This window comes from Bidens hawaiensis, unplaced genomic scaffold (genome assembly GCF_021521415.1).
Source record: "Bidens hawaiensis isolate Kalapana, Puna unplaced genomic scaffold, B.hawaiensis_p1.1 tig00003540_1, whole genome shotgun sequence".
NCBI lineage: Eukaryota > Viridiplantae > Streptophyta > Magnoliopsida > Asterales > Asteraceae > Bidens > Bidens hawaiensis.
The window spans coordinates 2,911,192-2,928,094 of record NW_027491200.1 but is presented as its reverse complement, the minus strand read 5'-3'; the positions used below and the strand labels follow the sequence as shown (position 1 = coordinate 2,928,094).

Below are 16,903 nucleotides of genomic sequence, written 5' to 3'. Positions count from 1 at the left end.
CAGCATTAAATTGGGCAATCGTTCCCCTACCCAGGATCATATTGTGGCATGACGTGGTGGGCAAGACCAAGAAGTTAACAACTTCTGCTCGCTTATGCTCATCATCCCCCATAGTTAGTTCAAACTGAATCTGGCCTAGGGGATGGATGATTTCATTTGAAACACCACAGATTGGTGCGTTCACAATTTCGAGCCGCGCTTGGTCTGCCGGGTCTAACTTTCTGAAACATTGCTCATACATAATGTCAGATTCGCTTCCAGTGTCCACCAGGACTTTTGACACTTCGTAATGAGCAATGTGTGTGGTAATGACGAGAGGACTGCTTATCGAAGGGCCTCCCCTGATTCTTGGGAAGATGACTTGCTGCTCGCGCCAATCCCCGTTGATTTGCGCGCTTCTCTTTTTTGACGTCTGCCCTTGTCGTCCCCCCTCAGCCACACAGATTCTTTTGTATTTCTTAGTGGCAGAGGCTCCTTCCGGTTGCTCGTCTTCTATTCTTTGGTTTTTCACCAAGTGAGCCAGCCTGCCTGATTTTACATCCTTCTCGATCGCATCCTTTAAATGATGGCATGCGTCGGTGTTGTGGCCCGGGGACCTGTGAAATTCACAATATTTGCCACTGTTTTGCGGTCCCTTGTAGTGTAGCTGCTTGGGGGGCTTGAATTGGACATTCTCAGTACTTAACACCTGTGAAGGTGTTTTAGTGAGGGGTGTCCATATTCTTGGCAGAGGTCTGCTAGGATCTCTGCCGCCCTCCCTCTTGTCACCCTCCCCGCGATTACGAACTTCTTTTTGGGGCTGGGGTGAGCTTGGTTGCGCTTGCTTTTCTGCGGAAGAAAAACTTGTTGGCTGCAACCTGGACCATACAGAGTTCTGTTTGGCCCTCTTCTCTTTGCTGCGCGGTGATTCAGCCTGATGCGCTCTTTCTCTTGCCCTATCTTGGGCAATCTGTTTCTCATTTCTCGCGAAAACTCGCGATGCCTCCATTAACTTGGCCCACGTGGTGGGCATACCATCTTTGCTTACGAGAGCCCTGCGGAGTTGATCACTGCGCGCGCCTTGTATAAAGGCGACGCGCAGGAGCTGCTCAGTTATACCCCCGATTGCCAGGGATTCCTGATTGAAACGAGTGATGTAATCTTCAATCGTTTCATCATTCCTGCGTATGCAGTGCATGATGTCATCAGGATCGCGCGTGTGCCTGCGCTGCTGTACGAAGTGGGCTTGGAACTTTTCTAATAGTTCCTCGAACCCATCAATTTGCCCTGTCGGCAAGCTCTCGAACCATACCCGCGCTGCGCCCGTGAGGCAGCGAGCAAACATATGACACCATGTTGGCATCGTCCAGCTCTCTAGGTTTCCCGTGTTATAGAAACCTTGCAAAAAGTCATCTGGATCTGTTGTGCCATCATATTTGCCCAGACCACTTGGCATCTTGGTCTTGTGCTGGATGGGAGCCTGCGCGATGCGCGCAGTAAACTTTGAGTGTTTTACCAGGATGGCTGGTCTGTAGGGCGTGGTTACGTCCACTTGCCCTCTGACCGGTGGGCTGTACGGCATGTGCAGATCCAGATCTGCTCTGGCTCCAGGCGCCATGTTCACAGGCGCGCGGAGCTGTGAGCCTCCTGCATGAGTATCCCGTGTCTTCCTCATGCTATGCACTTCTTCATCACTGAACTCAGTGTGTGCAGTGTGAACAGAATGTCCTTCTTCCGGCGCGCGCGGCCTTTTTGTAGTCTGCTTATCAAAAGCTTGCCTTTGTGTTTGGTCGGCTAGCTTCTTCTGCTTGACCATTTCATTGTACTTTTCCATTAGACGCCGCTGCTCGTTTATGAGCCATTCATTTGGATCATTTGTTTCTTCTTCTGGACCCATTGGTCCTTTCAGTTTCGCGCCGGCCATATTTTGTAACGTGAGATCGTCTGGAGGAGTTTCAGTCTGGCCGTGAGGGGTTGTGACAAAGGGACGGTTGCTGGTGGTACGCGTAGAATCACGCGGAACCCTCAGAACCTGCTGTCCGTCGTTAACACCCTCACGTTCAATATCCTCCAGAGCTTGATCAACGTTACGAACGCCAGAAACCATGGTGATTGATTTTTTTATAGATCTGATGAGATCTGATTGCCGTTTGTAACAGTGGATGGCGCCAATGAAGAAACGTGGATCTACTCGCTGGTAGCAGATCTACTTTCCTCGGGTGTGATTATGCTATTTCACCGATGGTTCTTCTGGATCCGTGTTCTTCCACCTACAAAATGAACAGCGCCGTTACTTACCCCTCAGAAAGGGACAGAGGGGTCCTCTTTGGGGTAACCCTCCGGCGTGAGAATCAGTATATTGTGGAGAAGATGATAATGTGTGTAAGGGAATCTCAAGAGTATTCTGATTATGAGACTGTGTTTGTATGTAACTGACTGTGAGTGAATGTAATTCAATATGATTGAATATGAATATCACTGCCTGTAACTGTCAATGATTGAGTATGAATCTGTCATCAAAGTGGAGTTGATGCTGTATTTATAATGCTAGGGTTTCCACTGATTGGGCTCAACCTCGTTGGCCTCCTCCAATCGCACTGCGCCACGTGTCCTCTGGGACACCTGGCGCTTTCTCGTTGGTTGTAATCACGTGGTAACACATGTGTCATGCTGAGTTGTCGACCTTTCATTTGGCAGCTGTCAACATCAGCATATTCTTACTCCTTAAAAAGATGCCTTCTGGAAGGTTGTCTGATGTGCACACTCAAGGTTGCCCTAATCCTGATTTGGATAAGGACGAGGTTGATTATGTGCACGTATGATATGCGCCCACCCTGAGGATGCGCGAGGTCTTCTCTTTATTCTCACGCGCAGATATTTCATGCGCAGATGTGATATGCACGAGCATGTGATATGCGCCGCGCGCTGATGCGCTGCGCGCATATGTGATGCGCGAGCATATGTGTGCCAGGGCAGATGTGATATGCACGGGCATGTGATATGCGCCGCGCGCTGATGCGCCGCGCGCATACGTGATGCGCGAGCATATGTGTGCCTGGGCATATGATGCCTGAGCATGTTTTGTATGCGCCATGCGCATAGGTTTTGGCTTTGTGCCTTCATAATGTCTTTATCTTGTGGGTTGACCCGCCTTGCTCGGTGTTGACGCGGGTACATACCTCTTCAATTTTAAGTCATTGTGACGAGCTAGAAACATTCAATTCATAGCCATACAGTAAATTGATTGTGTGGATGAGATCCGTAATGAGTTGTTTGTCAACTTTTTGTAAAAAGGTCTCAGACCTCTACTTAAAGCAACTTAAATAACACTGAAGTAGTCCTTGATCCTAATACATCTCTCTAAAAGTTCAAGTTCATAGTCTCGGGAGAATGGAGTAGGGGTCAGTTCTTTAACCGCAACCGAACACTGAACCTGACTGTGGTGACCCGAGACCCCAACTAACTATACACAAAAACACCCAACCCAAAAGAAAGAGAAACCTGAACCCAGTCGATATTTATGGATAAGTATTTGGGTTTATATCTCAAGATTCGGGTTAACCCGAACATCCCATGTTCATTTTGAAAATCCAACTTTCTCTAGGGGAACCATAGACTTACCATACAAATAGATTAATTGTATGAAGCGAACGAATCGAATGGAGCAAGAAAATGGCGATGGCATTAGTGCAATTATCTCAACTTAAGTACTCCGCATATAAAATAGAGTTAAGTGTAGTGGACACCTCCGTGATCAACACCCCTTTGCATTTAAGCACCTGGTAGACCCTTTGCACGCTCAGTCCCTATAGTGTGCAAACTTTTACAATGTCAACCCCACGTTAATTGTACTGTTTGTTTGACTGTCATAGGGGGTTTGACTTGGGGGTAATTTAGTCATGTCGTGTCGATGTGCAACATATAGCCCTGAAATCGACCAAACGAGTGCACAGTGTGCCCTCGTTTGCTGACAACAACCCTCTACCATCAATAACTTTGTTCGCGCCATTTTGATTCGTAACTAATGTCGACGTTCTTCCAAACATCCATTGACTAACAGAAATTCAAAGGTAATCGTTTTATAGTAAATTATTTAAAAGGCTAACCAAAGCATATTGAAGATCGTTTTTGGTTTAGTTTGTCGATTGAAGAATTTTTTTGATTAACTAAATTCATCGTCTGATTAGGATTATTGACCATTTGATTTTTCTCTTGTAGCCGCATTACTGGTGAATGTGCCCCCCCCCCCCCCCCCTCCAACACACACAACAAGTTTGTGGACCTAAATATCCACCTGAGAGTGTGGCCGGAGGTTCATATAAATAATATATGTATATAAAAAGCGCACAATAATTTTAATACATATACAATCAAAATCAGTTTAGATTTTTTTACACAATATATTAACAGATCTTGGTGCTGCAAAAAAAAATACAAAAATAATTTTAATGAATTACTCTTTGCCACAAACAAGGGATCTTGGATCTTGAAGCTTTCATATTCAGTGACGTTTAATTGTTTGAAGAAGGTTCTCAAAGAATCTGCCATTAACATAAACAATGGAGTACGGTAGCGAGATGCAGCGGCGAGTGTCGATAACTACGGGGGACAGTCAATATAGCAGGCTTGCAGCGGTGGATGCGAGGCGACCTCCGGCGATAGCGGTGTCGATAGCGACAGTCTAACAGGGAAAGTTGAAGGCTTGTAGATTTAACGACGAGAGGCGATTTGACGGCGAGAGGCAGATTTGAAATTAGACGCGTGGGATCTGATAAAGTTTGGATTTTAGGGTTCCAAGATTATACATAAATATAAAAATAATTAAAAAGTTTATTAAATTTAATATTTCGGATAGTTCGGATATCCATTTGATCCGAAAATTCTCAAAATTGCTATCCGAATCCGAATTTTCGGATAATTCGGATTCGGATTTCCGGATAATACGGATACGGATACGGATTCGGATGTTTTGATCACCCCTAGTTGGCATATATTATATACACGTACACCATAAGACACGAACATGAAACATGTATACCTGTACACGACAAGAAAACTTATCGTGAACCTATATCTCAAACCTGAACACGAACCTGTTACTACCAGGTATACACCATAAGAGTTGTTTGGAAACACATATTTAACAGCCTGTGAAGAAGGGTTTGACCGTTAGGTGGTCGGTGGCGTCGCTGCAACTGCGAGGTAGCAGGACTGCCGGAGAATCGAATATGTGGAAAGGTAGACCAAAGAATCAAAGGGCTAAGACTAGAGGTAGAGGATATGTATAGAGAAACCACCAAACTATCGAAGATCCCTAGAGCGAGAATTAGAGAAGGGTGTGTGCGATGTCTACTTGATGTTGGATTTGAATGATATGCATCGTGCTCAATTGTTTGGTATATAAATTTATGGTTAACTATTTAGGATATAACACATATTATATTATTATAAGTTTTTACTAGTTAGAATCCGTGTGATTAAAAAAATACAACAAAACTTATGAGTTTAACATTATTTTAATAACATACCTTATGGATTTATATTGTAATCACCTATTTAATTGATTATTTTACATAAATTCTGACGATGACAGTGTTTTTTGTGAAAATTAGGTTTTGGCCAAATATAGGTGTGAAGTATTTGTGGAATCCATTGAAATTTTAATTTAATTTTGATTTATTATATTAAGGAGAAATTCTAGAAGTTAATGTAATTTTATTTTATTTTAAATTATTTTATTTGTCAGAATTATGAAAATGCATGTTTTTTTTTAAAAGAAACCTTGTTTTAATATTATAGCAGATTTATTAAAAAAAATTAATCAGGTATTAACGGATACTTAACACACGAGTATGCAGAATTGGGAGACGATAGCGATAAAAAAAATCCCTGAATGGTACTTGGAGAAGCATTGGTAGGTTGGAAGAGGATGACTGGGTGGAAAATCTAAAAATGATTGAACGGTTACGAGTGAAGTTGGTTTGGAAAATAAAACTCAATTTTGGTTAGACCGTTGAAAATTGTGTTTCCTTCATTGTTTGTTTTGGAAAAACACAAGGACATTTTGGTCAAAAATTGTTATTGTTTGGTAAATCATGAATTAAAATGGTTTTGGAGATGGAGAACGGAACCTAAATAAGGGGAATTTAAAGAGTATTGAAGAGATACATTGATTTAATCTTCTTTGATATGATGAATATGGACCCAGATACTTGGCTTTGGAATGACATGAAGGTAAGGAAGATATTTTCACTTTTAAAAGCTTAAGGTGGGAGATAGATAACATAAAGCATCCGGTGGTCAAGACGAACTTTTGGTTGAATTCGGTTTCACTCAAGGTTAATTGCTTTATGTGGAGATTAATGCTTGACATAATATTTACAAAAAAGAACATTATTGTATCGAGGGATAAACATTGATGATGATATTTGTGAACTTTGTGGTCTATTCTCGGAATCATCGAAGCACTTAACTGTACATTGTCAAGTTGCCAAGTGGATATAGACAATAATTCACAACTGGGTCAAGGTACCGGCTTTGTTCAACTTTGATTCGGTAAAAGACTTGTTCGACTATCCGGTAAGGTTAAAAAGGAAGAGGGAGGAATCCTTGTTAATACTAGCTATCTCTGTGATGACGTGTTGGATGATATGGAGAATGAGGAATGACAAAATCTTTAAAAAGATTTTGGTCATGGTACTGGACAGAGTGGTGATTGATATCAAAGCAACCTCTTTCTTATAGGTAATGAATAGGAGTTGAAGATCGAGTGTCAGTTGGGAAGATTGGTGCAAGTTCAACTTTGTTAGCTGCTTGTGTTTCGTTTCCTCTTGTCTTGTTATTTCTTATTTGTAAAGGCTCCTTGTTACTTGCAACAAGATACATCTAAAATCATGTTACCCGACCTATTAAATCTATTTATTTTGAATGAACCTTTAATGACAAGAAACATTGCATTTAGTTCCAATTATTTGTAACTTTTTGACACGATGGATCAAATATCAATCATTAATACTTCATGATTGCTTAATCCTTCCAAAATCGACAACTCTCATACATCCATTTTTCAAATTCAATCTTGAATAAATAATACAACTACACAAAGAAAATAAATAAGCATATTTTATGCACACATATTCAAGAGGGTAGACCAACTCTTCTATAATTCAAAGTTTATCAAATCCTGCAAATATTAATTTATAAAAATTAAAAAAAAAAGTCAAATATAACCTAACTATGACATTCAAAATAAAACTTGAAGGAAATGATATTATACATTATAATAATATAAACGTATTTTCTCAAATAAAGATTAAATATATTAGTCAATATAATGCCATTGATGGTAATTTACTAATTTCCCATTCCACATGTTTCAAAGTAATTGCTTATTTATTCGTCACATTTTATTCTTTTATTCAAAATAAAGTGAAAAACAGTTGAGTAATTTTATTTGTAAACATGTAGAAAAAAAAATACTCTCCAGGTGGAAAAATAATTATATTGTAATCATTGAAGAGAGAGTAAGAAACATACTGTTGGAACTCAATGTTAATAGAAAGAGCGGTGGAGTTGGCGATGGTTCCGAAGGCGGTATCCGACAACACCATGGTGGTACCGTCGTAGGACGGCGGAGACACCGCCGTTAGAGCAAAGTCCACTATTCTGACTTGAATCACTTGATCAGGAACACAAGTTCCCGGGTCAGCAGCACTTATACATTTCACCAAATACTGCCGCCCACATGCGGCTCCGTTGTCCCATATTCCGTCGCCCACGGCAGCAAAGAGATTGCTAGACGGAAACTGCCCCGGGTCGTACCCGTAACAGGCCGTGGCTGTTACAACAAATAATGTTTTTATTATAGTCTGTGTTTTATAAATTTCAACAGTTTAACCAAAATAGAGTAAACTGCTATTTTCATCCAACATGTTTACTTACATGGACGAAAAGGACCAAAGTGAGTAAATCATATGGACAAAGAAATAGCAGTTTGCTAAAGAAAATATTAATTAGGGATAGAGTTGAAATTTAACTACGGTCTTGGTTTCAAAACATGACTCAAGAGAGAGTTATTCTACGGTTGACATCCCGTTTTAGGGATATTTACTCACAGTTTCAGACGTTGTTGTTAAGAAAAAGATAAGAGAGAGGTGAATAACTTACGTAAGAAGGGTGGGGCGTATTGAGCGGAGGTGCCGACTTCGCCATGGGAGGGATGGAGAATGGTTAAGAGGAGGAGGAGGAAGGGGAGAAGATGATTCATGGTTTGGACAGCACATGTATTTGGAAAAGAAGAGGAAGGAGAATGAATCTAATTAGTTGTATATATTATATGAAACGGATCGAGTCAACGGCTAAGTTGTATATAAATCAACGTTTGTAAGGAGACTTTTTTTTACCATGAAATGATTTGGGTAATACAAGCTGGTTTCTCCATGTTTTCTCATTCCACGTTATTCGCTTTTGTCATTTGACTCTTTCTTTATGGCACCGTTAAGATTTACTATAACGTATGTTTAATAATTTAAAAACATAATTCTTAACTATTAAACGGATTGACAAGTTAACTCATTTATTAAACCGGCTGAGTTCATGTTAAATAACTAGATTATATTCGGGTTGACATTTTAATAAAATAGACTGTGTCAGTTAACCCAAAACTCATATTTTATTATGTGGTGTCAGGGTCGGGTCGTATTAGGAGCTGCCACCCCCAGGTAAATCAAGTATCGATTCAATTACACGAAGCCATTGATAATAAACCTTTGTAAATTTTTAGCATACAAAAATGAACAAGTAGTTGTGGTTGTTTGTCATTTAAACGTACGGTAGAAACCTAGAGAATGGATAGGTTTTAAGCTTTTTACCTCGTTTTAAACTTGTTTAAAAAAGCTAATTAACTTATAAACTCTTTATATAACTCAAATACTTAGATATATATGCAAGAAGGTAAGTGAAATATGCAATAAAGCTTTACGGATGACACAGCCAATTCATAGAGGTTTAGGTGAATGTTAACTAATCCGTTCTAGTTCTTCCCTAATCCTTTGATTGAGAGCTTCTTCACTAGTCATCTCTCTAAACAGTAGGTATCTTAAATACAACATAAAACCAGATGAAGGTAGTCATCACCTTTTTTGATACACCATGGGTAGATAGTGTGTATCTTTAAAGGTTCATTATCTCAAGATAAGTGAACCTTCTCAACACTATGTTAAGATAGTGTGCCAACTTTATCAGCAAATACAACACTATATGAAGATACTCATTTTCATTTTCTGCACATAGTTATTTGATATTTCTCTCTTCAATAGTTATTATTTTACAAACTCTACAGCATTTTTCCTAAACCTTATCCTATGTTGATAACTTGAAGAGAAAAGAGTTTGCAACTCATTATTAACTCACATATAAATATAAACTATTACATAATATAACACAAATCCATATAATTTAATAATATTACTTAGTCCAAATATGAACATGATATCTATCCCCTAAAATATAAAATCTTTTTTATATTCACATTATGCAGTATCTGTGTTCACATCATAGTGTTCAATTAGCTTAAATTAGAATAATCAACAATCTGAAAAGCACCAGATGCAACTTGTGTAATAAAATTTACTGTGCTCCCAAAAAAGAGTTCCCAGAACCACAAATCCAATGCAAGAACAGATGAAAATATGAGCAGTGCCAGAGTTTGATACCGATTTAACCGCCAACCTGAAACTTCTGCAAGTTTCTTCAAGAAAGGTAAAGACTGGCTTGTTAGATTCCGGTTCTTGATTGACCAAGCGGTTACCCACTGGACCCGAGAAGGAACAAGGTCAAATTCGTCTTTTAACCTCCTTCCCAAATCGGGGATGTGCCCGCCCCCGTATACTATGGCAATCTTGTTATAGCCATTGTTGATTGCTGTTTTGAGAGCTTCGGTTGCAGCTCGGTTTCGCTCACCTATAATTACTGATTTCTCCTCTACGTCTGTGGTTACTTGTGTGAAACTGAACATATAGATCGAATTCAATCAATATGATTAAAAGATTTAATGATTTTAATAATAATCTTGACTACGGGTAAAATGATGTTATGCATTAGAACACTTTAGATCCGGCTGACCGTTACGATTTTAGCTATATTTTATTTCACTCGACAACCGGAATCAACCCATTCATAAGTGAAAAAATTATCAAAATATCAATTTTGACTATTGACTTTGACAAAATGGCCATTGACTTATTTATTTACTCAAATATCATTTTGAATAATTTTTTTCAAATAAGAATACGTTCCAGATGGAAGTCTGACGCGCCATATGGAATCATGGATATCCGTTACGCCAAAGTTAAATGAGCCGAGCTAAGTTGGGCTTGGGTTCAAGCTTGAAGTTGAACAAGCCAGCTCGGCTCGTTTAATTTAACGAGCTGATAACAAGCTTGGCTTGTAGCTAGCTTGTGGCTCATCGATTCGGTTCTTTAATTTGTTATTATTTTTATAATAATTTCTATACATGTTAAATACATAAGACTATAAAAGACAAAAAAAATTATTTCTTTAACATACATTTGTTTGTTTTTTCTGTTTTTATTTTTAAACTCAAGAGGCAGATTCAAAATATTATATTTATTATTTTTGTTTCTTTTCAATATTTTTATATGATGTTATATATTAAAACTTGGGTGTAACTTAAACAAGCCAACATGCCATTGATAAGCGAGCCACGAGTCAACCCAACCCTGGCTTGGTCTCAGGCTCTCAGCTTGTTTACAAACAAGCTCTTTTTCGAGTGAGCCAAGCTTTCGGAACAACCCTACTTCTAGACTCTTATCGCGTGATATCATAGAATTCCATACATTGCAATTGAATGGAACATCACACAACAAAGCAACATAAAACTTACTCAGACGTTAATCTTTTTGCCAAAAAGACTTTCATTGCAGCCCCAAAATCAAGCCTCGATAGCGCCTCGAGTTCCGGATAATCACCAGGCTCATTACCCACATCAGCACAAAGACTACTGATGAAAAACAAACCAACGAGAGGCATAGGCAACACACGCGATGCCCATAACAGTTTAGACCTCCACGGACCAAGTTCTTCAGGGATCGAAGTAGCTTGCACCAACGCCTTTGTTGACCTAAAAGTCATATCTCTTGCAAATGTAAAAAAACTCTCACCTTTTTCCATCTGTAAACCATTTACAAAAATTAAGGATTTCAAATATCCAACAATGATTGTGGCAAATGACTATGAACATTGAACAGGATTGAACCTGAAGTAACTTGAAGGTTTCAAAGTCCAGGTCAGCATGGTACCAGTTTTCAGGATCATAATCAAGACAATCTAGTTGGAAATCAAGCATAAGTAGTCTCGCCATCTGGCGTTGGATGAATCCTATGATGTTAAAACCCTTTGAGTGCGAGTTTGTGTCGTTTTTAACTGCAGAGGGGTTTTTTCGGTTTTCTAAACTTTCTCTGCTGGTTACCATTTCATAAAGCACGCAATCATATGACTCGAGTTCTTTTTGTAAGGTTGTAAAGTACCTGTTCATGGTATTTTATTATTATATTAACTAACATATATTAGTTCCTATACAGCTAATTATAAGTATGCGGAACACGATACAATTAGGGCGATGCTAAAGAGACACCACCCTAAATCTGTACACCAGCGTTTTTGTCACACCATACCGTATGATGTCATACAGGCTGTTCGATGTCAAATCAAGTCTACACACCAGTTTGTCACTTTACACGGGTCTTATGACAAACGAAAAATGGTCATAACTCATACTGAACAATACACTAGAAGTTCAATTTAGAATGAATATTGATTTATGTTTTACAATTAACAGAACTTACTCTTTGTCTGCAATGTGAATAGTGGAAACCAAATCAACCTACAAAATTAAATCAGCATTAAAAGAAACAAATTATTTTTTAATAAAACTTAATAATAATAATAATAATAATATGTGGATATTCAATCAATTAATAACCTGAAGAAAAGGCTGAAGAAGTGACCATGGGAACTTTTTGCGGTAACTGACAACGGCGGTCTGTAACTGACCAGAATCGCCTTTCTTAAAGCGCATGTAATCCGCAATCGAATTGTTATCCAGAAACCGTTCAGGCGATCCGCCATCGTCTTCGAGGGATGATTGAGGGCGGAATTTAATAGATGGGATTTTGAGGTTGTTTCGCCTGAATCGGTGAGAAGAAGAGTAATCGAACGGAGAAGATGAAGATAATATGGAAAGAGAGGTAGTAGCAGTAGCAGACACCATGACTCCTGGTTCAGTTCAGACCTCTATTCTATTCTATTCTATTCTATTCTCTTTCTCTGATAAGGTTGCTGCTGATATTTTGGGTATCACTACCGGCTACCATATTACTATTTCAATCCCATTTTTTTAAATGTTACATTTTACAATAATACAACTACTTGCTCATATATTACTGAAATTCGCTAATTTCCTCTTAACTATTATATAACCCTAAAACAAGATTTACTGTTACTGTTTCCACTTTGATTATCAATACCATAGGTTCAAGTTTTTGAGAATACAATAAATTTGTCTTTCAAAAATACTTAAATTAGTAACAACATAAGATTAAGAATATCGGTAGGAACATGTGCTCAGTATTGGCAAGTGCTTAGTGAATAAATACATTAGTGGTAAGTGTTGAGTAGTAGTGACTCTCTCAGAGTTCCTACTATAATAATGTAGTTTGTTAGGTTTACATCCTAATGGTTGTAATCTTTTACAAGAGGTTACGACGTTTTACCTCAATTATTGTGATGGTTTGTGATGGTTTGATGCTTGTATACATGAATAATTTGGTATGTTTAAAATATGATCAAATCAATTCGTGATCACACAAAAATAAATATTTAATGTCATTGCATAACACTTTATGTCTTGTATAATTATTAAAGAGTTCGGCTAAATGTACCCTCTCGTGTACGTGTCATACCCTCTTCCCTATACTTTCAATTCCTTCAACAATTTTATTTGACATATTACTACCCTCTAATATATTTAGTCATTTCAAGTCTCCTTTAAAATATAAAATCAAATACTATAAAGTTATTTTTATATTTCTTTTTCATATTCTATCTTTTTGTGTTTATTGTTCTTTATCATAATAATAATATTGATTATCATTATAAAATGTATTTAAAAAAATTAATGATATAACGCCTTTTAAAAACGACAATACGTTTTGTTTATATTTATTTTATCATATGTCTCACACCCGACAAAAAGATTATTTAAATGTTTTTTGATAGGTTTGAGTGCATGAAACTAATGTCACATCATAAAAGAACCAACTTGTTGATCAAGTCTTATGTTTGTTTAATATGTTTTATTGATGAAAAAAAAATGTGTTTCTTTTTTAAAGTAAGCTATCTCTAAAAATTATTAAAAAGACACACCCTAAAAGGATTAAAACACTTTTAAAAAATGTTTTTTATTTGTAATTTAAAAAATCCTTTTTTACATAAACAGTTTTTGTTTTTTAAAAAAAACAAAAAGATATTATAATATGCAAAAAAAAAGGAAAAGAAAATTTACTTAAATAATAAAAAAACTTTCTTTTAATTAATAATAATAATAAAAGATGACAAAATTACAAAAAATGGTTTAAATCGTATTAATGCAAAACTTGAAGGTGGGGGTACGTTTAGTAAAAATGAAAGAAAGCGGGGTACGTTTAGCAACACCCAAGCTCTTTTTTTTGTTGAGTAATAGTTCGAGTAAGTCTTGAATTAGCCCCCCCAAAAGCTTGATGCAAATAAACGAATTTTTGTTCTACATCTCCGAGCGATATATCCCGTCTAATTCTGGTCAATGAATAAATGAAACTTTAACGAATAACTAATAGATTTCCTAGATTTCCTTTCTTTCAGTTATTCTTTTACCCATTTCCTAGTATATTAAAGAGTTAGGCTAAACGTACATCCCTTACGCAAGCATATAAATGATTCAAAGTTATTAAACTTAATTAAATGCAGCACCTAAATTAATAAACTACTAGGTTTTATCCCATGTATTGCGGAGATTGTTTTCATCTTTCATTTCTAATATTTATATATTTTTTTATTTTAATTTTATTTATTGCAATAAAGTTAATAATATACATATGGTTTAATGATGAAAGATTTTCACAAATATATATGAGATTTTATAACCCGTTTAAAAACTATCGAGGTTTGATGAGACTCATTCCTCGTTTATTATTTTTTTACTTTAAAATTGTTTCTTAATTATAAATAATATTTTTTTATAAAAAATTGGATATTAATATTTAGTATATCCCTATGTTATAGGATTTTCATATTAAATATTTGGTGAGAATATTTTTTAATATAATGAGATGTTATAACCCGTTTAAGGGTTATCTGGGTTTGGTGAGACCCATACCCGTGAATTCAAGTCAAACTCATGAGAATCCTTCATTTACAAATGTAACAACTCAGCTACCACCGCACCATAATTTTGCCCGTTTTGGTCGGGACGTACCACCATCGTCTCTCGGATTTGCTTTTGGTTGCCCAAGTGGTCACCCATCCTCATAATACTCTTATCTGAGCACGCTTAAACTATGGAATTCTCCTCTCATCCACTATCATTAAGCGCCCAAAACGCGTTATGAAGGGAAATGTATCCACCTCCTTATAAAGAAGGCTTAGTTCTCTTTCCCAACCGATGTGGGATGTCAAAACAAATAAAGTAATCTGGTGGCTTGAGAGAATGTAGGGACCAAACAGAGAGCTTTAAAGGTTTCGTTTATATATTTTTAATACTCTTTTGTTTTAATTAAATTGTTTGATGGAAAACGTTTATTAAAAAACTAGATTTTATTCCCCCGTATTACGGGGGTTGTTTTACATTTTATATTATTAATATTTATATAATTTTTTAGATTTTAATTTTATTTATTGTAAGAAAGTTAATAATATACTTAGGGTTTGATGATGAAATGGTTTCACAAATAAATGATATGTTATAACATGTTCAAAAGTTTAAAAGCTATATGAGTTTGGTGACCTATGACCCACTTATTTTCTTTTGGAATATTGGATTTTAATAATCCCTATTAAATGATATTGGCCGATAATAATCCCTATTCGTTTTATTTCCACTGGCGGTCCCAAATTCAAAAAAGTTGGTCCCCAATGGTGCCCCGTTAAAAATGACTTAACGGCGTTATAGTTTTTTCTGAATTTCAAACCAATGTTTTAGGGCTTTTAATCGTTAGAAGTATACTAGTCGATTGGTGTAAAACTTAGTTTGAAATAGTGCTTCAAAATGACGAAAAATGCTTCAATTCGGGTGTTTGAACTTACAATTAACAAAAATCGAGTCGTTTTAAGCATTGTTTCAAGCTAAGTTTTACACCAATCAACTCGTATCCTCCTAACGATCAAAAGCCCTAAAACATTGGTTTGAAATTTAGAAAAAACTATAACGCCGTTAAGTCATTTTTAACGGAGGACCATTGGAGGCCAACTTTTTTGAATTTGGGACCGACAGTGGCGATAAAACGAATAGGGATTATTATCGGCCAATATCATTTAATAGGGATTATTAAAATTCGATATTCCTCTTCTTTTACTATAAAATTGCTTCTTAATTATAAATAATGTCTTTTAAAAAAATAGATATTAAATTTTAGTATATCCTTAATTTATAAGATTTTTGAATCAAATATTTGGTAAGATTAATTTTAATTTAATGAGATTTTATAACCTGTTTAAGAGCTATCTGGGTTTGGTGAGACCCACACCCATGAATTCTGGTCAAATGCATGAGAAACCTTCATTTACCAAAAAACAAAAAAACAAAAAAAACAAAAAAACAATCTGGTGGCTTAAGAGAATTTAATAAGCAACCAAAGAGCTTTTAAATGTTTCGTTTATATAGATTATAGATAAAATTTAAATGATTGTGGTTTTATAGTCGAATTGCCTATACCTTATTATCATCCAAAATTAAGTTTTCTTATTAAAAAGCTCGATAATCTGATCTATTTTAATTTTAATCTTAAATATATATATATATATATATATATATATATATAATATATAAACGAAAAAATAAAAATCCTACATGTCGCGATGTGGTCGCTCCCTTTTTTTTGGAGTCACCAGATTTTCTTGATTTTTAAATTGAGGCTTCTCATGCATTTGACCCGAATTCATGGGTATGGGTCTTACTAAACCCATATATTCCTTAAACGGGTTATAACATCTCATTAAATAAAAAATTATTCTCACCAAATTATTGATGTAAAAATACTATAAAATAGGATATACTAAAAATTAAGATCTTATTTATTTTAAAAAAGATATATATATTATTTAAATTAAAAAACCAATTTTATAGTAAAAAAAACAGGTCTTGGGTCTCATCAAACCATAAGTATATTATTAACTTTTATAAATATTATTTATAATTAATAACCAATTTTATAGTAAAAAAAATAAACGAGTCTTGGGTCTCATTAAAACCATATAGCTTTTAAACCGGGTTATAACATCTCATTTATTTGTGAACCAATTTATCATCAAACCATAAGTATATTATTAACTTTCATACAATAAAAAAATATAAATTCAAAAAATAAATAAATATTAGAACAAACAATATAAATCAACCCCCGTAATACGGGGGATAAAAACTAGTAATATATATAAAAGAAGACATAAAAATCCTACGTGTCGCGATGTGGTCGCTCCCCCTTTTTTTGGAGTCACCAGATTTGCTTGATTTTTAAATGGAGGCTTCTCATGCATTTGGCATTTAAAAAAAGATATATATTATTTATAATTATAAAATCACTTTTATAGTAAAAAAAATAAATGGGTATTGGGTCTCATCAAACCCATATAGCTTTTAAATCGGGTTATAACA

General features: G+C 36.0%; 2 protein-coding genes across 2 annotated transcripts; both read right to left on the bottom strand.

Moving 5' to 3' along the window:
- Positions 1-6,999: 6,999 nt before the first annotated feature.
- On the bottom strand, positions 7,000-8,311 carry LOC143623788 (EG45-like domain containing protein). The gene is made up of 3 exons (XM_077094624.1): positions 8,146-8,311; positions 7,516-7,816; positions 7,000-7,162 (listed from the first exon to the last, which is right to left on the bottom strand). The coding sequence occupies exons 1-3, from the start codon at positions 8,243-8,245 to the stop codon at positions 7,156-7,158; spliced, it is 408 nt and encodes a 135-aa protein (XP_076950739.1). The 5' UTR covers positions 8,246-8,311; the 3' UTR covers positions 7,000-7,155.
- Positions 8,312-9,425: 1,114 nt separating this feature from the next.
- On the bottom strand, positions 9,426-12,268 carry LOC143623817 (uncharacterized). Its single transcript, XM_077094643.1, has 5 exons — positions 11,981-12,268; positions 11,844-11,881; positions 11,255-11,525; positions 10,883-11,169; positions 9,426-9,986 (listed from the first exon to the last, which is right to left on the bottom strand). Exons 1-5 carry the CDS (start codon positions 12,266-12,268, stop codon positions 9,545-9,547), a joined length of 1,326 nt encoding a protein of 441 aa, XP_076950758.1. The 3' UTR covers positions 9,426-9,544.
- Positions 12,269-16,903: the final 4,635 nt, after the last annotated feature.